General features: G+C 39.2%; 1 protein-coding gene across 5 annotated transcripts; it reads left to right on the forward strand.

Annotated features, from left to right (window-relative positions):
• The first annotated feature begins 477 nt into the window (after positions 1-477).
• On the forward strand, positions 478-23,746 carry LOC133649602 (regulator of G-protein signaling 5-like). 5 transcript variants are annotated; one of them, XM_062046211.1, is made up of 6 exons: positions 478-789; positions 15,589-15,875; positions 15,934-16,017; positions 16,097-16,158; positions 22,935-23,098; positions 23,164-23,746. In XM_062046211.1, the coding sequence occupies exons 2-6, from the start codon at positions 15,700-15,702 to the stop codon at positions 23,371-23,373; spliced, it is 696 nt and encodes a 231-aa protein (XP_061902195.1). In that variant the 5' UTR covers positions 478-789; positions 15,589-15,699; the 3' UTR covers positions 23,374-23,746. The 5 variants fall into 5 exon arrangements, with proteins under 5 accessions (XP_061902195.1, XP_061902198.1, XP_061902196.1 ...); XM_062046214.1 differs by having other exon boundaries at positions 15,754-15,875; XM_062046212.1 differs by lacking the exon at positions 478-789 and adding an exon at positions 1,420-1,440.
• The last annotated feature ends 1,245 nt before the right edge of the window (positions 23,747-24,991 follow it).

The raw sequence follows: 24,991 nt of genomic DNA on the forward strand, positions 1-24,991 counted from the left end.
GTTAGTTTTTACTTCGTTTATAGTTTGTCGTTATCAAACAGGGTTATGTGAAAATAGGTCGACTGTGGTACGTGTACCAGTAATGATACGCGGGCTCTGCCTAGTAGTGAATAAAGTACAGTGTTTTATTTTCCTAAATTCAAACACTGTGTTACTGTTCAAACTGAGTGGCCAAAAATATTAAGCATACTGGTTAAATAAAAACCTCTGCCTTGTTTTTGTTGAATTCTTAGGCCTACCACGTTACTGTATCTTATTGTCGGTGGTATTATGGTGGTACTTAATGAATACTTAGGTCTTAAAGGCCTACTGAAACCTACTACTACCGACCACGCAGTCTGATAGTTTATATATCAATGATGAAATCTTAACATTGCAACACATGCCAATACGGCCGGGTTAACTTATAAAGTGACTTTTAAAACTTCCCGGGAAATATCCGGCTGAAACGTCGCGGTATGATGACGTATGCGCGTGACGAAGTCAGAGTAACGGAAGTTATGGTACCCCGTAGAATCCTTTACAAAAAGCTCTGTTTTCATTTCATAATTCCACAGTATTTTGGACATCTTTTGCAATTTGTTTAATGAACAATGAAGGCTGCAAAGAAGACAGTTGTAGGTGGGATCGGTGTATTAGCAACGGACTACAGCAACACAACCAGGAGGACTTTGTTGGAGCGCTAGCCGCGCTAGCTAGCCGCCGACCTCACCTTGACTTCCTACGTCTCCGGGCCGCCAAACGCATCGGGTGAAGTCCTTCGTCCTTCTGCCGATCGCTGGAACGCAGGTGAGCACGGGTGTTGATGAGCAAATGAGGGCTGGCTGGCGTAGGTGGAGAGCTAATGTTTTTAGCATAGCTCTGTGAGGTCCCGTTGCTAAGTTAGCTTCAATGGCGTCGTTAGCACAGCATTGTTAACCTTCGCCAGCCTGGAAAGCATTAACCGTGTATTTACATGTCCACGGTTTAATAGTATTGTTGATTTTCTATCTATCCTTCCTTCTATCCTTTATTTTTTTGTTTCTATATGCAGTTAAAGCACGATGCTATCACGTTAGCTCGTAGCTAAAGCATTTCGCCGATGTATTGTCGTGGAGACAAAAGGCACTGAATGTCCATTTTGCGTTCTCGACTCTCATTTTCAAGAGGATATAGTATCCGAGGTGGTTTAAAATACAAATCCGTGATCCACAATAAAAAAAAGGAGAGTGTGGAATCAAATGAGCCAGTTTGTACCTAATTTACGGTCAGAGCGAAAAAAGATACGTCCATCACTGTCTCTCAAGTCCTTCACTGTAACGTTCCTCATCTACGAATCTTTCATCCTCGCTCAAATTAATGGGGTAATCATCACTTTCTCGGTCCGAATCTCTCTCGCTCCATTGTAAACAACGGGGAATTGTGAGGAATCCTACCTCCTGTGACGTCACGCTACTTCCGGTACAGGCAAGGCTTTTTTTTATCAGCGAGCAAAAGTTGCGAACTTTATCGTCGATTTTCTCTATTAAATCCTTTCAGCAAAAATATGGCAATATCGCAAAATGATCAAGTATGACACATAGAATGGATCTGCTATTCCCGTTTAAATAAATAAAAAATCATTTCAGTAGGCCTTTAATGTTGTCAGTATGTTGGTACTTGAAGAGCCAAGTGTTATCTGGTGAACAAAGTTTGACAACCACTCGTCTAGAGGGGCAAAAAGTAAAATATTCACTACTGTCTTTATCATTAATATGGACAGCAATTTCAAGTAGAGTAGTGTACGGTATGTTTGACTAAGCTCGTTGTAGCAACTGGAAAAGGTGGCCAGAGGCCATGCAGTCTGGGCCTCCCTGCTAGGACTGATACTCCATGGTAGGGCTTGGAGAAGTGGTAGAACCTGGATGGATGGATGGCGGGATGGTCCTTGACGTCTCTGAGGTGGACTTTACAACAGTAACCATAAACTCAGGACCGGTGGCTTCTGGTGGCCAGCCCTGAACCACATCCCAAGTTCTACTGGAGGCCTGAATGGGAGAACCAGGTCAGGAAGGTTCATAACAAACAGATTTTAATGGGACCTTAATCGGGGTTTTTTTTACACATTCTTTCGTCTTTTTGCCTCAAGATACGCTTTGCAAATATATGTGAAAACAACAAGATTCTACCATCCTTGGTATTGCTGTGAGAAGATATGACAAAACTAGTTTTTCTGTGCACCGACCTCGGTGGGAAAGGTGTACCTAATGCACTGTCTTAGGGGTGACTAGAAGACGTGAGTCAGACCACGTAGGATTGTACTCCACGCATCAGCCTGAGCACGCTGTGAGCATGACCACACCGTCTAATGACCCGCAGGCACAGGGCTTGTTTCTAAGAAGAGCTCCGGGTCTCCATTTTTACACTTGAGCGTTGCCAAGCAAAAAAAATATATATATATATATACACACATATATATATATATATATATATGACCTGATGTGCTTGCAGACTTTGAACAGGTCCAGCAGGCTTAAAACTGCCATTGGTAACAGCTCCCTCTGCTGGAGCATCTTGGTTACCGCATCACCCGGCCCTGGTGCAAGTGGACTGGGACTGCACATAGTGAAAGTAAATGTTTGTCAACACACGTTTCTTTGACAAAACAGAATGCTCCCCCCCAGTGACCTGGACCCACCCATGTAACACTTCTGCACTCTGACCATATTATTAGGGCAGTCATACTGGAAATATGCAAACATTGTAAAGAGATGTGCTGTTCATCATTGACAATCCTTATGTAAGAGAAGAACACGTATGGTTTGTATGCATTCTGAATGGTAAATAAATATCTAACAATTGAGTCAACGGATGGAGGGTCCTCTCATTATACTCTCTATAAACAGACTATTTTGCAAAGTGCCAACAATACTCCATTTACACGTCGTAACCTGAAAATGAACAAAATATGAGTGATATTGTTATTATAAGTGCTGACGCAGACAGAGCCAGCAAAAGTAGAAAATTGTTGTAAAAAGGTTACAAAAAAGGAAAGAAAAGTAGCACAGTAGCTGAGGGCAGTAATCTGCCCGACAACAATCGCTGTGCTGCTGGGCACAAAACGGCGGATGTGAGCAATCGAAGTCTAAGACAAGATGTGACCAATCTAAGTCTAAGACTAGATGTGACCAATCTAAGTCTAAGACTAGATGTGACCAATCTAAATCTAAGACTAGATGTGACCAATCTAAATCTAAGACTAGATGTGACCAATCTAAGTCTAAGACTAGATGTGACCAATCTAAGTCTAAGACTAGATGTGACCAATCTAAGTCTAAGACTAGATGTGACCAATCTAAATCTAAGACTAGATGTGACCAATCTAAGTCTAAGACTAGATGTGACCAATCTAAATCTAAGACTAGATGTGACCAATCTAAGTCTAAGACTAGATGTGACCAATCTAAGTCTAAGACTAAATGTAACAATCTAAGTCTAAGACTAGATGTGACCAATCTAAATCTAAGACTAGATGTGACCAATCTAAATCTAAGACTAGATGTGACCAATCTAAGTCTAAGGCTAGATCTCCAATCTATGCTTAAAACTAGATGTGACCAATCTAAGTCTAAGACTAGATGTGACCGATCTAAGTCTAAGACTAGATGTGAAGTTTAAGACTAGATGTGACCAATCTAAGTCTAAGACTAAATGTAACAATCTAAGCTTAAGACTAGATGTGACCAATCTAAGTCTAAGACTAGATGTGACCAATCTAAGTCTAAGACTAGATGTGACCAATCTAAGTCTAAGACTAGATGTGACCGATCTAAGTCTAAGACTAGATGTGAAGTTTAAGACTAGATGTGACCAATCTAAGTCTAAGACTAAATGTAACAATCTAAGTCTAAGACTAGATGTGACCAATCTAAGTCTAAGACTAGATGTGACCAATCTAAGTGTAAAACTAGATGTGACCAATGTACGTCTAAGACTAGATGGGACCGATCTAAGTCGAAGACAATATGTGAACAATCTAAGTCTAACACTAGATGTGACCAATCTAAGTCTAACACTAGATGTGACCAATCCAAGTCTAAGACTAGATGTGACCAATCTAAGTCTAAGACTAGATGTGACAAATCTAAGTCTAAGACTAGATGTGACCAATCTAAGTCTAAGACTAGATGTGACCGATCTAAGTCTAAGACTAGATGTGAAGTCTAAGACTAGATGTGACCAATCTAAATCTAGGACTAGATGTGACCAATCTAAGTCTAAGACTAGATGGGACCAATCTAAGTCTAAGACTAGATGTGACCAATCTAAGTCTAAGACTAGATGTGACCAATCTAAGTCTAAGACTGGATGTGACCGATCTAAGTCTAAGACTAGATGTGAAGTCTAAGACTAGATGTGACCAATCTAAATCTAGGACTAGATGTGACCAATCTAAGTCTAAGACTAGATGTGACCGATCTAAGTCTAAGACTAGATGTGACCAATCTAAATCTAAGACTAGATCTCCAATCTAAGCTTAAAACTAGATGTGACCAATCTAAGTCTAAGACTAGATGTGACCAATCTAAGTCTAAGACTAGATGTGACCAATCTAAGTCTAAGACTAGATGTGAAGTTTAAGACTAGATGTGACCAATCTAAGTCTAAGACTAAATGTAACAATCTAAGTCTAAGACTAGATGTGACCAATCTAAGTCCAAGACTAGATCTCCAATCTAAGCTTAAAACTAGATGTGACCAATCCAAGTGTAAAACTAGATGTGACCAATGTACGTCTAAGACTAGATGTGACCAATCTAAGTCTAAGACTAGTTGTGACCAATCTAAGTCTAACACTAGATGTGACCAATCTAAGTCTAAGACTAGATGTGACCAATCCAAGTCTAAGACTAGATGTGACCAATCTAAGTCTAAGACTAAATGTAACAATCTAAGTCTAAGACTAGATGTGACCAATCTAGGTCCAAGACTAGATCTCCAATCTAAGCTTAAAACTAGATGTGACCAATCTAAGTGTAAAACTAGATGTGACCAATGTACGTCTAAGACTAGATGTGACCGATCTAAGTCGAAGGCAATATGTGACCAATCTAAGTCTAACACTAGATGTGACCAATCCAAGTCTAACATTAGATGTGACCAATCTAAGTCTAACACTAGATGTGACCAATCCAATTCTAAGACTAGATGTGACAAATCTAAGTCGAAGACTAGATGTGACCAATCTAAGTCTAAGACTAGATGTGACCAATCTAAGTCTAAGACTAGATGTGACCGATCTAAGTCTAAGACTAGATGTGAAGTCTAAGACTAGATGTGACCAATCTAAATCTTGGACTAGATGTGACTAATCTAAGTCTAAGACTAGATGTGACCAATCTTAGTCTAAGACTAGATGTGACCGATCTAAGTCTAAGACTAGATGTGAAGTCTAAGACTAGATATGACCAATCTAAGTCTAAGACCAGATGTGACCAATCTAAGTCTAAGACTAGATGTGACCAATCCAAGTCTAAGACTAGATGTGACCAATCTAAGTCTAAGACTAGATGTGACCAATCTAAGTCTAAGACTAGATGTGACCAATCTAAGTCTAAGACTAGATGTGACCAATCTAAGTGTAAAACTAGATGTGACCAAACTAAGTCTAAGACTAGATGTGACCAATCTAAGTCTAAGACTAGATGTGACCGATATAAGTCTAAGACTAGATGTGAAGTCTAAGACTAGATGTGACCAATCTAAATCTAGGACTAGATGTGACCAATCTAAGTCTAAGTCTAGATGTGACCAATTTAAGTCTAAGACTAGATGTGACCAATCTAAGTCTAAGACTAGATGTGACCGATCTAAGTCTAAGACTAGATGTGAAGTCTAAGACTAGATGTGACCAATCTTAATCTAGGACTAGATGTGACCAATCTAAGTCTAAGACTAGATGTGACCAATCCAAGTCTAAGACTAGATGTGACCAATCTAAGTCTAAGACTAGATGTGACCAATCTAAGTCTAAGGCTAGATGTGACCAATCTAAGTCCAAGACTAGATGTGAAGTCTAAGACTAAATGTGACCAATCTAAATCTAGGACTAGATGTGACCGATCTAAGTCTAAGACTAGATGTGACCAATCTAAGTCTAAGACTAGATGTGACCGATCTAAGTCGAAGACTAGATGTGACCAATCTAAGTCTAAGACTAGATGTGCAGTCTAAGACTAGATGTGACCAATCTAAATCTAGGACTAGATGTGACCAATCTAAGTCTAAGACTAGATGTGACCGATCTAAGTCGAAGACTAGATGTGAAGTCTAAGACTAGATGTGACCAATCTAAATCTAGGACTAGATGTGACCAATCTAAGTCTAAGACTAGATGTGACCGATCTAAGTCGAAGACTAGATGTGAAGTCTAAGACTAGATGTGACCAATCTAAATCTAGGACTAGATGTGACCAATCTAAGTCTAAGACTAGATGCGAAGTCTAAGACTAGATGTGACCAATCAAAAGGTTCGCATAAAGAGGAATTTGTAAATGATTATTATTATTCGTAAAGTAATCGTTGTCTCTCACAAAGTCTGCTTGGTTAGCATTGTTGTTGATGGGGAAGGGATCTGTGGTTCCTTGCTCATTATCTCTCAAAATGTCTGGGGAATAATCCGTGTGATTGATACTATTTTGATCACATCTATTTACTGTGAATCTTTAGGTGTCATCAATCAGATATAAATGATAACAGCTTCCACATGGCGGCGACTTGTTTTTCCACTGGTATGTTAAAACAGGGTTTTTCTCCTGGTTCCATTGTTCCACATAGCCAGAATGACTGCATGTGGAACAATTAGCCCAATGTACCCAGCCCGGAACCGTATTCCATCCTTGCCTTGAAAAGAACACGACGTTACATCACAGCGTTGTGCAAGTCGGTCTAATGAACGCTATAACATCGTAAATATGAAGGAGACGCCGGCGCCCTCATCACTCCGAGGTGACACGCGTGTCTTGATTACCGCCGCCTTCTGCTCCGCGCTCGACCCATTGTGTCGGCTGTATTTCAGAATAAAGGTGGGCGCATTAGCGGTACGGAGGGGCGTGATTCAGTTTTCTCTGGCAATGTACCCAATTAGCTGGGTGTCACACATCCTGCTGGCTGGCCTTGTTTGTGTCCGTGCCAGCGAGTCCAGACTTATTAGTCCCCTGCAGGGTATTCTTTGGAAACGTCTTCCTCGGAATAATTAATCCAAGGGCTTCGGCGACGTTGACCTGATCGCAGGCAACGATGGCTGCTTAACATTGATTTGGTTGATGTTTGATGTCCCGCTGACATTTGATAACGCGCAGATAGGATCATGTGACCAGCCGGGCTTCTTCGTTGTCATGCATCAGGTCGGCCTCCACCTGTTCCGCGAGACGGACCGCCGGCTGAATATGCAAAACCACGGCTTCTCTGTCCGCAGGCCAGATGGTACGCCTCTGGCACTGGACATGAAGATGTGCATGCGTGCTCGGCAAAGCTGAAGGAGAGCTAATAAAAAGTGTCTGTTGTGATCGAACGTGAAGCACGGACACGTGACCAGACATGTGCGGGGAGAGGGGTGGTGGAAGGCAGGAAGCAGAGGAGGAGAACTGCTGTCGCCTTGGACGCCGTCCAGATCGGAGGCTGGGGGCCGCGTCAGCGGGGAAATAAGGGTGACTATGTGGGAATTCCTCAGTATACTTCCCAGATTTGAAGGACCCTTCCAGAAACAAGGCGGGCTATCTATTGAAGTTTCTGACAGAGAGCGACAGGAAGAAGTCACGGTCTCTCCGGAGTGGGAAGACAGAGGTTGCGACACAAACAAAGATTGTGCAATCACCCCTATTTTGGAAGGCTTTTTAAAAACTGTAAAATCCATCTATCCATCCATCTTCTTCCGCTTATCCGAGGTCGCAGCCTAAGCAGGGAAGCCCAGACTTCCCTCTCCCCAGCCACTTCGTCCATCTCCTCCCGGGGGATCCCGAGGCGTTCCCAGGCCAGCCGGGAGACATAGTCTTCCCAACGTGTCCTGGGTCTTCCCCGTGGCCTCCTACCGGTCGGACGTGCCCTAAACACCCCCCTAGGGAGGCGTTCAGGTGGCATCCTGACCAGATGCCTGAACCACCTCATCTGGCTCCTCTCCATGTGGAGGAGCAGCGGCTTTACTTTGAGCTCCTCCCGGAAGGCAGAGCTTCTCACCCTATCTCTAAGGGAGAGACCCGCCACCCGGTGGAGGAAACTCATTTGGGCTGCTTGTACCCGTGATCTTCTCCTTTCGGTCATAACCCAAAGCTCATGACCATAGGTGAGGATGAGCACATAGATCGACCGGTTAATTGAGAGCTTTGCCTTCCGGCTCAGCTCCTTCTTCACCACAACGGATCGATACAGCGTCCGCATTACTGAAGACGCCGCACCGATCCGCCTCTCCATCTCACCATCCACTCTTCCCTCACTCGTGAACAAGACTCCCAGGTACTTGAACTCTTCCATTTGGGGGAAGATCTCTTCCCCAACCCGGAGATGGCACTCCACCCTTTTCCGGGCGAGAAGTCACGGTCTCTCCGTAGTGGTAAGACAGAGGTTGCGACCCAAACAAAGATTGTGCAATCACCCTTATTTTGGAAGGCTTTTTAAAAACTGTAAACTCTTTCAGAAATATCTGTTTGATAATCACTCTTGCCGGCTATTGATGTCCTAAAAGTTTGCACTTGAATTAAGGACTCGGTTCTTAGACTGAGACAAGGGGGATATATTTAGGCGGAGAACGTTGAGAATGTGTTCTTTGTTTCTTGCATGCAAAGTTCTATTTTGTATCACCGCCTCAAATTAGACCAAAGACCAGACAAAAGCGATAAGCTTAATCTTTGTTCGATATTTGGTCACTTTCATCTGAAAATAGACTCGAAGCACTTTGGGTTGCGTTGGATGGTTCCAGGTGTGACAGCTCTGTGTGGAGTCGGCATCAGATCTCCACTCGCCTGCAGAGGTTTCTTCCGGGTACTGTAGTGCAAAACATGCACCTTAGGTACATTGTCGAATTGCCCTGCTCTAAACAATCTATAAAACCGACCCGACTGCAGTCCGAATGCTCAGGTCGTGTTCATCCGACCAATAAGTCCCCTATAAGACCTAGAAACGTTCCTTGGCCAAAGTACGACGTACAGGGGACCTATAATTATTGCACACTTGCCGATCAATTCAGACTCCGCGGGGGAAAAGCATTGATTAGATGACAATAATACTTTATCCTGCATCCTACATTTTATTTTGCGTATGAAAATGGAAAATGATGGTAGAAAATATGTATTTATTGGTTTTATTTTTGGTTTATGTAGTAGGACAAACATGGGTTAAAAAATAACCAAACCCAACTGCTGGTTCAGAAAAGGACGAACCCCTTATTTGGGTTATTTTTACTCAACATTTTGGGTTACATTTTTCAACCCAACTTTTGGGTTGAATTATTTAACTAACAAGTTGAGTTGTGATAACTCAATGTTGGGTTATTAGACAAAGATTTCTTACTATCGATGAGTGGCCTGATAAATGTTAATCGATTGATTGCTGTCATGAACATACTTGCCAACCTTGAGACCTCCAATATCGGGAGGTGGGGGGTAGGGTGGGGGGGTCGTAGTTCGGGGCGTGGTTATTTACAGCTAGAATTCACCAACTCGAGTATTTCATATATATTTCATATATATATATATATATATATATATATATATATATATATATATATATATATATATATATATATATATATCTGAAATACTTCACTTTCAGTGAATTCTAGCTATATATATATATATATATATATATATATATATATATATATATATATATATATATATATATATATATATATATATATATATATTTGTTTATTTTATTTACACAAAAGAAATACTTGAATTTCAGTGTTTCGGTGGCTATCCATTAGATGGCAGTATTGTCCTGTTTAACTTCTCCGTTCATGATGAGTATATCATTTCGGCCACCGTGTTCAATGGAGAAGTCTGTTCTACATATTTACAGGCAACATACATACGCCTTCCCCTTCGAACTGTCCTGGATGAACTGAAATTCTTGTTTCCATTCGTTTTGGAACTTGCAAGCGTATTTCTTCATCTTGCTCGTCGACGGCGTCGCCATGTCTGTAATTTCCTCTTTCTTCTGCTTCGTCTCCTTGTTGTGTGCGCAGTTGTGCACTCTACTCTCTAAAAGCCCTAGATGTTATGACGTCATTGGGCAGGCAAGCTGTTTATATTGTGGGAAAGCGGACGTGAGAACAGGCTGTCCCCACTCAGGTCCGCATTGAGCTGGAGGGGGCGTGGCCTCCACCTCCGGCTAAATACCGGGAGTTTGTCGGGAGAAAATCTCTGCCGGGAGGTTGTCGGGAGAAGCGCTGAATACCGGGATTCTCCCGCTAAAAACGGGAGGGTTGGCAAGTATGGTCATGAAGTGGTGGTGACGAACCCCAAGATGCAGAGATGACAGGCTTGGTACAAGAAAACATGGTTTTAAGGTAAAAATAAGCAAGGAAACCACAAACCAGAAACCAGGAAACAGCCAACAGGGACAGGAGTCAGGATCCAGGGAATAGCTCACAGCATTCAAGAAACAGGCAGTCCACAGCATACAGCAAACAATACTCCAGCTTCTCCGCCATAGAAATCTCCGCGGGGTTCGTATTTGGCTGGAGTATTCTGTCATGAAGTGGTGGTGACGAACCCCAAGATGCAGAGATGACAGGTTTGGTACAAGAAAACATGGTTTTAATGTTAAAAATAAGCAAGGACAACACAAACCAGAAACCAGGAAACAGCCAACAGGGACAGGAGTCAGGATCCAGGGAATAGCTCACAGCATTCAAGAAACAGGCAGTCCACAGCATACAGCAAACAATACTCCAGCCTCTCCGCCATAGAAATCTCCGCGGGGTTCGTATTTGGCTGGAGTATTCTGTCATGAAGTGGTGGTGACGAACCCCAAGATGCAGAGATGACAGGTTTGGTACAAGAAAACATGGTTTTAATGTTAAAAATAAGCAAGGAAAGCACAAACCAGAAACCAGGAAACAGCCAACAGGGACAGGAGTCAGGATCCAGGGAATAGCTCACAGCATTCAAGAAACAGGCAGTCCACAGCACACAGCAAACAATACTCCAGCCTCTCCGCCATAGAAATCTCCGCGGGGTTCGTATTTGGCTGGAGTATTCTGTCATGAAGTGGTGGTGACGAACCCCGAGATGCAGAGATGACAGGTTTGGTACAAGAAAACATGGTTTTAATGTTAAAAATAAGCAAGGAAAACACAAACCAGAAACCTGGAAACAACCAACAGGGACAGGAGTCAGGATCCAGGGAATAGCTCACAGCATTCAAGAAACAGGCAGTCCACAGCATACAGCAAACAATACTCCAGCACTGACTGGAGGGCAAGGCAGGTATAAATAGCAGCCGAATGATTGACACCAGGTGTGGCCAGGTGCCAATCAGTCGCAGCTGAGGGGAACAGCGCTAAGGGAGGCAAGCAGGAAACTGAACAAAAATAAAAGCGCTGACAGGAAGTAACACAAACAGAGGTAAAACTAAAACATAACCAAAACTGTCAGTGACCAGCCTGACATGGTGCTCTTTAAGTCTGTTTTTGGCAGTGTTGACATATTTGTGGACTAAAGTAGGACCATTCCCTTCCCAGTAATTCATCTTTATTTTGTCACAATAAAATTGACTTTAAAAGGTTTTAAAAACGTGTTAAAACTGAGTCACAGACTCGACGTCAAACTCAAACGTGTACAGTGAAAAAATGAAAAATAATAATAAGTGGATAAATAAGTAATAATCGATTGAGTGGTCGACTAATCGACAAACTGACTAATTGACTATGAAAATAATGGTTATTACATTCAGTACACCACTTGTGTGCAGTGTGTTTTGTTCAAACTCTGAGTAGAACAACATTCTTCCTTAAAGTAGAAGGAGCTGATATTTGTTTAAGAACTACTTTGACTCCTCATGCATTCAAATAATCTGGAACGTCTTCACAGTGCGTCTCTTTTTTACACTTTTGCTTACGTTACAGCCTTATTCCAAAATGGAATACAATTATTTTAGTCCCCAAAATCCTGCACACAATACCCCATAATGATAATGTGATTTATTATTTTTTTGGTGCAACATTAATATATATATATATATATATATATATATATATATATATATATATATATATATATATATATATATATATATATATATATATATATATATATATATATATATATATATATATATGTATATATATGTATTTATATTTATATTTATTTATTTATTTATTTTTTTTTTTTTTTAATTTTTTTTTTAAATCACATAAGTATTTCATAACAATATGTAATTAATACAATATTGTATTTTTGTTGTTGTTTTAATACATTTGCAAAACATTAAAAAAAAAACTTTTCACTTTGTCATTATGGGTTATTGTGTGAAGAATTTAGAAGGACAAACATGCATTTATAAGGCTGTTACATAACACAATGTGGAAAAAGTGAGGTTTCCGTAGAAGAAGCATGACTGGGAAGAGTGATTGTGTCTGCTAAGGAAAGCAGCTCTTAATGAGTCGTCCTCCTCCGCTTCCCCAAATCTTCCTTTCCTGTCAACTCACTGAGGAACTTCCTGCTAATTTTATTTTTATCTCAAACATTCAGTCTATAAAAAGAAATGACCACCCAGAGTGGGCGGGTTGTGAGTAGACAGGAGCGTTTAATGCAATTATTCATGGTCCCTGGTGGAATAATAATGACATCACATGTGATATTAGTAAAGTTATTTGTTAATTGCAGTTATTCATATTTCCTATTTGAATAATGACGACATCACACGTGATATTAGTAAAGTTATTTGTTTAATGCAATTATTCATGGTCCCTGGTGGAATAATGATGACATCACATGTGATGTTATTTCAATTATTCATGAATAATGATGACATCTCATGTGATATTATTGCAATTATTCATGAATAATGATGACATCACATGTGATATTATTGCAATTATTCATGGTCCCTGGTTGAATAATGATGACGTCACACGTGATATTAGTAAAGTTATTTGTTTAATGCAATTATTCATGGTCCCTGGTTTGTTTGTACAATGGAAAAGTTTGTGCAATGGAGAAGTTTGTGCAATGGAAAAAGTTTGTACAATGGAAAAGTGTGTACGGTGGAAAAGTTTGTACAATGGAAAAGTGTGTACGGTGGAAAAGTTTGTACAATGGAAAAGTACGTACAATGGTTAGGCGGCACGTAGTGAAAGTTCGTACAATAGGAACATTTTCATAATGAAAAAGCTCGTAAAATGGAAAATTTTGTACGATGGAAAAGTTTGTACAATGGAAAAGTTTGTACAATGGAAAAGTGCGTACAATGGTTAGCTGGTACGACGGGAAAGTTTGTACAATAGGAAAATTTGCATAATGAAAAAGTTAATACAATGGGAAAGTTTGTGCAATGGAAAAGTTTGTACAATGGAAAAGTTTGTACAATAGGGACATTTGCATAATGAAAAAGTTCATACAATGGAAAAGTTTGTGCAACGGAAAAGTGTGTACAATGGAAAAGTTTGTATGATGGAAAAGTTTGTGCAATGGTAAAGTGCGTACAATGGTTAGCTGGTACGACGGGAAAGTTCGTACAATAGGAACATTTGCATAATGAAAAAGCTCGTAAAATGGAAAAGTTTGTGCAATGAAACAGTTGGTACGATGGAAAAGCTTGTACAATGGAAAAGTTTGTACAATGGTAAAGTTTGTACAATGAAAACAATTTGGATGTTGGAAAAGTTTGCACAATGGAAAAGTTTGTGCAATGAAAAAGTTTGTACAATGGAAATGTTTGTGCAATGGAAAAAGTTCGTACGATGGAAAATGCTGTACAATTGAAAAGTTTGTGCAATGAAAAAGTTGGTAGGATGGAAAAGCTTTTAGAATGGAAAAGTTTGTACAATGGAAAAGTGCGTACAATGGTTAGCTGGTACGACGTGAAGGTTTTACAATAGGAAAATTTGCATAATGAAAAAGCTCGTACAATGGAAAAGTTTAAAAATGGAAAAGTTTGTGCAATGGGAAAAGTTTCTGCCGTTTCTTTTCTTTTCTCCTCTGCCCCCCTCTCCCTTGTGGAGGGGGGGGACACAGGTCCGGTGGCCATGGATGAAGTGCTGGCTGCCCAGAGTCGGAACCCCGGGTGGACCACTAGCCTGTGCATCGGTTGGGGACATCTCTGTGCTGCTGACCCGTCTCCACTCGGGACGGTTTCCTGCTGGCCCCACTATGGACTGGACTCTCACTACTATGTTAGATCCACTATGGACTGGACTCTCACACTATTATGTTAGATCCACTATGGACTGGACTCTCACAATATTATGTTAGATCCACTATGGACTGGACTCTCACACTATTATGTTAGATCCACTATGGACTGGACTCTCACTACTATGTTAGATCCACTATGGACTGGACTCTCACAATATTATGTTAGATCCACTATGGACTGGACTTTCACTACTATGTTAGATCCACTATGGACTGGACTCTCACACTATTATGTTAGATCCACTATGGACTGGACTCTCACTACTATGTTAGATCCACTATGGACTGGACTCTCACAATATTATGTTAGATCCACTATGGACTGGACTCTCACTATTATGTTAGATCCACTATGGACTGGACTCTCACACTATTATGTTAGATCCACTATGGACTGGACTCTCACACTATTATGTTAGATCCACTATGGACTGGACTCTCACACTATTATGTTAGATCCACTATGGACTGGACTCTCACTATTATGTTATATCCACTATGGACTGGACTCTCACACTATTATGTTAGATCCACTATGGACTGGACTTTCACAATATTATGTTCGATCCACTATGGACTGGACTCTCACTATTATGTTAGATCCACTATGGACTGGACTCTCACACTATTATGTTAGATCCACTATGGACTGGACCCTCACTATTATGTTAGATCCACTATGGACTGGACTCTCACACTATTATGTTAGATCCACTATGGACTGGACTCTCACAATATTATGTTAGATCCACTATGGACTGGACTCTCACTACTATGTTAGATCCACCATGGACTGGACTTTCACAATATTATGTCAGACCCACTATGGACTGGACTCTCACTACTATGTTAGATCCACCATGGACTGGACTTTCACAATATTATGTCAGACCCACTCGACATCCATTGCTTTCGGTCTCCCCTAGAGGGGGGGGGGGGGGGTTACCCACATATGCGGTCCTCTCCAAAGTTTCTCATAGTCATTCACATCGACGTCCCACTGGGGTGTGTTTTTCCTTGCCCGTATGTGGGCTCTGTACCGAGGATGTCATTGTGGCTTGTGCGGCCCTTTGAGACACTTGTGATTTAGGGCTATATAAATAAACATTGATTGATTGATTGATTGATTGATTGATTGATGAGGGGTTCTACTGTCCGACACACAAATCCTATTTTACCCGCAAGGAGTTGAAATGGTTGTTGTACATCACAGAATGTTCCGCACTGGCAGAAGAAGACGACAGTCCTCCCTTCCTGACTGTGGAACAATCAGAGAAAACTGCAGCCAGACTCCATGTGGGGAAGTCTCTGCTGATTGGCTGAGATGTGTGATGTCAGCCGGGGGCCGGCCTATAAAGAGCTTCTTGCCCCCACACAGGCGTCACAGAAGCATCCACGGGAGTACTGCAGAGTCCACCACGGGAGTACTGCAGAGTCCACCACACCACGTCTCACCATGTGCAGAGGACTTGATCTGCTGCCCATCACCTGCTTGGAGAGGTGAGTCCTCCTCCTCCTCCTCCTCCTCCTCCTCCATCTGACAGGTGTGTGTTCTCAGGGCCAAGGAGCTGAAGGCTCTGTTCGGGAGTCTCCTGCAGAAGTCGGACCAGGTGCAGCCCAGGAGGAGCCAGCAGAGTCCCAGGTGAGACCCGCTCCCCACCCCCCCCCCCTTCTTAAGTCCAAACATGGAGGAGCTCATCTTCTTGCTCTTCTTCTGGCAGCTTCCACGTGGACGAGCGGCTGCAATGGAAGGACTCCTTCGACAAAATGCTCTGCAGTCCCAGTAAGTCAACCTTGGTTGTTGGACTCTCAACACCAGTTTTTGACCTTAGTTGTTTTTTGATTGATTGAGACTTTTATTAGTAGGTTGCACAGTGAAGTACATATTCCGTACAATTGACCACTAAATGGTAACACCCGAATAAGTTTTTCAACTTGTTTAAGTCGGGGTCCACTTAAATTGATTCATGATACAGATATATACTATCATATATACTATCATCATAATACAGGACTCTCAACACCAGTTTTTGACCTTAATTGTTGGACTCTCAACACCAGATTTTTGACCTTAGTTGTTGGACTCTCAACACCAGTTTTTGACCTTAGTTGTTGGACTCTCAACACCAGATTTTGACCTTAGTTGTTGGACTCTCAACACCAGTTTTTTTACCTTAGTTGTTGGACTCTCAACATCAGTTTTTGACCTTAGTTGTTGGACTCTCAACACCAGTTTTTTTACCTTAGTTGTTGGACTCTCAACACCAGTTTTTGACCTTAGTTGTTGGACTCTCAACACCAGTTTTTTTACCTTAGACTCTCAACACCAGTTTTTGACCTTAGTTGTTGGACTCTCAACACCAGTTTTTGACCTAAGTTGTTGGACTCTCAACAACAGTTTTTGACCTTAGTTGTTGGACTCTCAACACCAGTTTTTTACCTTAGTTGTTGGACTCTCAACACCAGATTTTTTACCTTAGTTGTTGGACTCTCAACACCAGTTTTTTTACCTTAGACTCTCAACACCAGTTTTTGACCTTAGTTGTTGGACTCTCAACACCAGTTTTTGACCTAAGTTGTTGGACTCTCAACAACAGTTTTTGACCTTAGTTGTTGGACTCTCAACACCAGTTTTTTACCTTAGTTGTTGGACTCTCAACACCAGATTTTTTACCTTAGTTGTTGGACTCTCAACACCAGTTTTTGACCTTAGTTGTTGGACTCTCAACACCAGTTTTCTTTACCTTAGTTGTTGGACTCTCAACACCAGTTTTTTTACCTTAGTTGTTGGACTCTCAACACCAGTTTTTTGACCTTAGTTGTTGGACTCTCAACACCAGTTTTTTTACCTTAGTTGTTGGACTCTCAACACCAGATTTTTGACCTTAGTTGTTGGACTCTCAACACCAGTTTTTGACCTTAGTTGTTGGACTCTCAACACCAGATTTTTGACCTTAGTTGTTGGACTCTCAACACCAGTTTTTGACCTTAGTTGTTGGACTCTCAACACCAGTTTTTGACTTTAGTTGTTGGACTCTCAACACCAGTTTTTTTACCTTAGTTGTTGGACTCTCAACACCAGTTTTTTTACCTTAGTTGTTGGACTCTCAACACCAGTTTTTGACCTTAGTTGTTGGACTCTCAACACCAGTTTTTTGACATTAGTTGTTGGACTCTCAACACCAGTTTTTGACCTTAGTTGTTGGACTCTCAACACCAGTTTTTTGACATTAGTTGTTGGACTCTCAACACCAGTTTTTTACCTTAGTTGTTGGACTCTCAACACCAGTTTTTTTTACCTTAGTTGTTGGACTCTCAACACCAGTTTTTTTTACCTTAGTCGTTGGACTCTCAACACCAGTTTTTTTACCTTACTTGTTGGACTCTCAACACCAGTTTTTGACCTTAGTTGTTGGACTCTCAACACCAGTTTTTGACCTTAGTTGTTGGACTCTCAACACCAGATTTTTGACGTTAGTTGTTGGACTCTCAACACCAGTTTTTTTACTTTAGTTGTTGGACTCTCAACACCAGTTTTTGACCATAGTTGTTGGACTCTCAACACCGGTTTTTGACCTTGGTTGTTGGACTCTCAACACCAGTTTTTGACCATAGTTGTTGGACTCTCAACACCAGTTTTTGACCTTGGTTGTTGGACTCTCAACACCAGTTTTTTACCTTAGTTGTTGGACTCTCAACACCAGTTTTTGACCTTAGTTGTTGGACTCTCAACACCAGTTTTTGACCATAGTTGTTGGACTCTCAACACCAGTTTTTGACCTTGGTTGTTGGACTCTCAACACCAGTTTTTGACCTTAGTTGTTGGACTCTCAACACCAGTTTTTGATCTTGGTTGTTGGACTCTCAACACAAGTTTTTGACCTTAGTTGTTGGACTCTCAACACCAGTTTTTTTACCTTAGTTGTTGGACTCTCAACACCAGTTTTTGACCTTAGTTGTTGGACTCTCAACACCAGTTTTTGACCTTGGTTGTTGGACTCTCAACACCAGTTTTTGACCTTAGTTGTTGGACTCTCAACAGCAGTTTTTGACCTTAGTTGTTGGACTCTCAACACCAGTTTTTTTACCTTAGTTGTTGGACTCTCAACACCAGTTTTTTTACCTTAATTGTTGGACTCTCAACACCAGTTTTTTTACCTTAGTTGTTGGACTCTCAACACCAGTTTTTTTACCTTAGTTGTTGGACTCTCAACACCAGTTTTTGACCTTAGTTGTTGGACTCTCAACACTAGTTTTTTTACCTTAGTTGTTGGACTTTCAACACCAGTTTTTGACCTTAGTTGTTGGACTCTCAACACCAGTTTTTGACCTTAGTTGTTGGACTCTCAACACCAGTTTTTGACCTTAGTTGTTGGACTCTCAACACCAGTTTTTGACCTTAGTTGTTGGACTCTCAACACCAGTTTTTTTACCTTAGTTGTTGGACTCTCAACACCAGTTTTTGACCTTAGTTGTTGGACTCTCAACACCAGTTTTTGACCTTAGTTGTTGGACTCTCAACACCAGTTTTTGACCTTAGTTGTTGGACTCTCAACACCAGTTTTTGACCTTAGTTGTTGGACTCTCAACACCAGTTTTTTACCTTAGTTGTTGGACTCTCAACACCAGTTTTTTTACCTTAATTGTTGGACTCTCAACACCAGTTTTTTGACCTTAGTTGTTGGACTCTCAACACCAGTTTTTGACCTTAGTTGTTGGACTCTCAACACCAGTTTTTTGACCTTAGTTGTTGGACTCTCAACACCAGTTTTTTTACCTTAGTTGTTGGACTCTCAACACCAGTTTTTGGCCTTAGTTGTTGGACTCTCAACACCAGTTTTTTGACCTTAGTTGTTGGACTCTCAACACCAGTTTTTTTTACCTTAGTTGTTGGACTCTCAACACCAGTTTTTGACCTTAGTTGTTGGACTCTCAACACCAGTTTTTTTACCTTAGTTGTTGGACTCTCAACACCAGTTTTTGACCTTAGTTGTTGGACTCTCAACACCAGTTTTTGACCTTGGTTGTTGGACTCTCAACTCTTTTTTTTTTTTTTAATTAAATTTCTTGCGCGGCCCGGTACCAATCGATAAATAAATACTTTTTGTCAACTGTTTTTTTCTTTTTTTTTGTTTTATTTTTTTAATCTACATCAAATTATGTCGACGTCGAATAAAAACATGTGAGCAAAATGAGCTCGTTAAAAAAAATGAAAGTAAACCTTGTTTGTATTTTGGACTCTTATTTAACTGATTATTTGAATTACTTGGAACATTCATTCATTTACAACTCACAGTTTCTCTTTGCAACATGTTTGAAAAGGAGTAGGAAGAAGCATCCATCCATTTTCTACCGCTTGTCCCTTTAATTGCTATTTGTAGACAATTTACTACAGAAATAACAACAACAACAACAAAATATTTTCATCTTAACTGTTGACAAAGTACACAGAACAATAATTATGATGAATATCTTGAATTCTTTTTTTATGTATTTAATATTTGTTGACTTACTATTATGTATTTTTATTTTTATTGTATTTTTTTAAATCTACATCAAATTATGCCGACAACCTCATCGTTTGAAAAAAATAAATAAAGTAAACCTAGTTTGTATTTTGGACTGTGATTTAACTGATTATTTTAATTACTTGGAACATTCATTCGTTTACAACATTTACAGTTTTTCTTTGCAAAATTGTCGAAAAGGAGTAGGAAGAAGCAGATCTCATTTAATCCTGACCCTTTAATTGCTGTTTGTAGACAATTTACTATACAAATAACAATAAAAAAAGAAGATTTTCATCCTAATTGTTGACAAAGTACACAGAACAATAATTATGATGAATATCTTGAATTCTTTTTTTATGTATTTAATATTTGTTGACTTACTATTGTGTATTTGTATTTTTATTTTATTTTATTTTTTTAAATCTACATCAAATTATGCCGACAACCTCATCGAATAAAAACATGTGAGCAAAATGAGCTCGTTTGAAAAAAATAAATAAAGTAAACCTAGTTTGTATTTTGGACTGTGATTTAACTGATTATTTTATTAATTGGAACATTCATTCATTTACAACTTCCAGTTTCTCTTTGCAACATGTTTGAAAAGGAGTAGGAAGAAGCAGATCTCATTTAATCCTGATCCTTTAATTGCTATTTGTAGACAATTTACTAAAAAATGACTAAAAAATGACTAAAAAATTACAAACATAATTACAAAAAAAATTCTAAAAATGTACTTAAAAAATTACCAAACCAAAAAATATTTTCATCTTAATTGTTGACAAAGTACACAGAACAATAATTATGATGAACATCTTCAACCCTTTTTTTGATGCATTTAATATTTGTTGACTTACTATTATTTATTTATTATTTATTTATTCACTGTTCTGTTACAGAGAAGAAGGAAAAGGGGATTAAAATAGCTATGGTATGCAATGGGTAGGATTAAATAAACTCTGCTTCTGCCGACTCCTTTTCATACGCGCTGTAATGAAACAAGTGTAAATATGTGATGTATGTTCCACATAAACTGAAACTGAAACTATAACTGAAACAGTCTTTTTTTAATTTTATTTACTTATTATTTTTTTTAATCTACATCAAATTATGCCGACAATTTCATCGAATAAAAAACGTGTGAGCAAATATGAGTTTTTTTAAAAAATTTTAATTAATTAAACCTAGTTTGTATTTTGGCCACTGATTTAACTGATTATTTGTAGTTACTTGGAACATTCATTCATTCACAACTCACAGTTTCTCTTTGCAACAAAAGGGAGTAGGAAGAAGCACAGCTCATTTAATCCGGACCCTTTAATTGCTATTTGTTGACAATTTACTAAAATATTACTAAAAAATTACTAAAAAATTACTAAAGAATTACCAAACCAAAAAATATTTTCATCTTAATTGTTGACAAAGTACACAGAACAATAATTACGATGAACATCTTCAACCCTTTTTTTTATGCATTTAATATTTGTTGACTTACTATTATTTATTTATTATTTATTTATTCACTGTTCTGTTACAGAGAACAAGGAAAAGGGGATTAAAATAGCTATGGTATGAAAATGGGTAGGATTAAATAAACTCTGCTTCTGCCGACTCCTTTTCATACGTGCTGTAATGAAACAAGTGCAAATATGTGATGTATGTTCCACATAAACTGAAACTGAAACTATAACTGAAACAGTTTTTTTTTTTGTTTAGTCTACATCAAATTATGCCGACAATTTCATCGAATAAAAAACGTGTGAGCAAATATGAGTTTTTTAAAAAAAATTTAATTAATTAAACCTAGTTTGTATTTTGGCCACTGATTTAACTGATTATTTGTAATTACTTGGAACATTCATTCATTCACAACGCACAGTTTCTCTTTGCAACAAAAGGGAGTAGGAAGAAGCACAGCTCATTTAATCCGTACCCTTTAATTGCTATTTGTAGACAATTTACTAAAATATTACTAAAAAAAAATGTTTTTAAATTACTAAAAAATTACTAAAGAATTACCAAACCAAAAAATATTTTCATCTTAATTGTTGACAAAGTACACAGAACAATAATTACGATGAACATCTTCAACCCTTTTTTTTATGAATTTAATATTTGTTGACTTACTATTATTTATGTATTATTTATTTATTCACTGTTCTGTTACAGAGAAGAAGGAAAAGGGGATTAAAATAGCTATGGTATGAAAAGGGGTAGGATTAAATAAACTCTGCTTCTGCCTACTCCTTTTCAGACGTGTATCTTGTGTTTTTTATGTTGATTTAATCAAATAAATTTAAAAAACGATACAGATAATAAAAAAAACGATACCGATAATTACCGATATTACATTTTAACGCATTTATCGGCCGATAATATCGGCTATCGGACATCCCTAATAATGTGTTAATTCCACGACTGTATATATCGGTTGATATCGGTATCGGTTGATATCGGTATCGGTAATTAAAGAGTTGGACAATATCGGAATATCGGATGTCGGCAAAAAGCCATTATCGGACATCCCTAATATATGTATATAGGTATATAATGTAATGAAATATGGACATTGTATCATATGCATGTTCCCAATGAACTGAAACTGAAACTATAACTGAAACATTTTAAAGACAAATAAATAAATACATTTGGTGAAGTGATTTTTTTTATGCTGACAACTTTGTTGAATGAAAAATGTGGTTTGTTAAAACAAAAAAAAAATTCAGTTTGAAAAAAATGCAAGTGCAGAAAAAGTGAGTTTCTTCAAAAGTGCCGCGTCATGTGACTTTAAAGTCGACGCCTCATTGGCTGCTTCTGAGACATGATCGATTGCTTCAGTCTTCATGTTGGGAACTTTCCTGCACTCATCTTTTCAGAAATTGAATTTTTATAAACCAAAACAAAACAAAAAAGACCAGGCGTCTTGACCGGTAGGCGAGCAAAAAGACTCGGTATGGCCCGAAAGGAGCTGGAGGAAGTAGCTGGGGAGGGTCCGGGTGACCCGGAATGTGCCCGTGAGATGCTAACTGCAACCTCTTGGTCTTCCTAGACGGGTTGTGCCTATTCCGAGCCTTCCTGGTGTCGGAGTTCAGCGAGGAGAACATCGCCTTCTACTTGGCGTGTGAGGACTACAAGACCACCAAGCCCTCCAAGATGTCCGCCAAGGCCAGGAGGATCTACGAGGAGTTCATCAGCACGGACGCTCCCCGGGAGGTACGGCGAGATGGCTTGTTTTGTGGGCTCGGGCGCTGGATCGTTGACTCCTTGTCCTTGAACAGGTCAACCTGGACCACGTGACCAAAGCCCTCATCCAGGAGAACGTGGAGAGTCCCGCTCGGACGTGTTTCGACCTGGCCCAAGCCAAGATCTACACCCTGATGGAGAAGGACTGCTACCCTCGTTTCCTCAAGTCCTTGACCCAGCAGACCGGACCGGAGCGCCTGGGCGGCTCCGTCAGGATCTGCCCGGCCAGCGGCAGGCAGAACTGAGCCGCTCTCAGACAGGAACTTGCCGACGCCACAAATATACTCGCAGCCCAGGAGACAGGTGGCAGGACCCGAGTCCCGGCTGAAGGACCCGGGTCCCGGCTGAAGGACCCGAGTCTTGGCTGAAGGACCCGAGTCCCGGCTAAAGGACCCGAGTCCCGGCTAAAGGACCCGAGTCCCGGCTGAAGGACCCGAGTCCCGGCTAAAGGACTGGAAGCTGTGACTGATGGTTGTGAACAGAAGCACTATGTTACTCTCAGTATGTGACTAAGAGAGTCTTTATTTATTTCATCTTTTTTACTGTAAATGTGTATTTATATCAAGGAAATAATATTGCTTTTGTATTTATTGATTTGTCAAATAAATGTGTCAAATAAAAGACCAAAGAAGGGAGAGTGACATTCTTGGGATGGAGGGTAGTAATGTACTCCATTACATGTACTCCATTACACGTACTCTATTACAAGTACTCTATTACAAGTACTCCAATACACGTACTCCATTACATGTACTCTATTACAAGGACTCCAATACACATACTCCATTACACGTACTCCATTACACATACTCTATTACACGTACTCTATTACAAGTACTCCAATACACATACTCTATTACACGTACTCCATTACACATACTCTATTACAAGTACTCCAATACACGTACTCCATTACACATACTCTATTATACGTACTCCATTACACGTACTCTATTACACACACTCTATTACAAGTACTCCAATACACATACTCCATTACATGTACTCCATTACACGTACTCTATTACAAGTACTCCAATACACGTACTCCACTACATGTACTCCATTACATATACTCCATTACATTTACCCCTTTACATGTACTCCATTACATATACTCCATTACATTTACCCCTTTACATGTACTCCATTACATGTACTCCATTACACGTACTCCATTACACGTACTCTATTACAAGTACTCCAATACACGTACTCTATTACATGTACTCCATTACACGTACTCCATTACACATACTCTATTACATGTACTCCATTACATGTACTCCATTAAATGTACCCCATTACATGTACCCCATTAAATTTACTACATTACATGTACTCCATTACATTTACTCCATTATGTATATATGTATATAGGCATATAAAAGTATATATATATATATATATATATATATATATATATATATATATATATATATATATATATATATATATATATATATATATATATATATATATATATATATAATTGGATTATTCAAAAAAAAATAGTGCTCGATACCATGGTAGAGTGTAATGTATGTGTGGGAAAAAATCACAAGACTATTTAATCTCTACAGAAAAATCTCCTGATGATTGAGGAAACCCTCATGAAACAGGCCTGTAGAGATGAAATAGTCATATATATATATATATATATATATATATATATATATATATATATATATATATATATATATATATATATATATATATATATATATATATATATATATATATATATATATTAGGGATGTATGCCGATAAATGCGTTAAAATGTAATATCGGAAATTATCTGTATCGGTTTTTTTATTATCGGTATCGTTGTGTTTGTTTTTTTGTTTTTTTTTGTTTTTTTT

The sequence above is a fragment of the Entelurus aequoreus genome, linkage group LG05, assembly GCF_033978785.1.
Source record: "Entelurus aequoreus isolate RoL-2023_Sb linkage group LG05, RoL_Eaeq_v1.1, whole genome shotgun sequence".
Lineage (NCBI taxonomy): Eukaryota > Metazoa > Chordata > Actinopteri > Syngnathiformes > Syngnathidae > Entelurus > Entelurus aequoreus.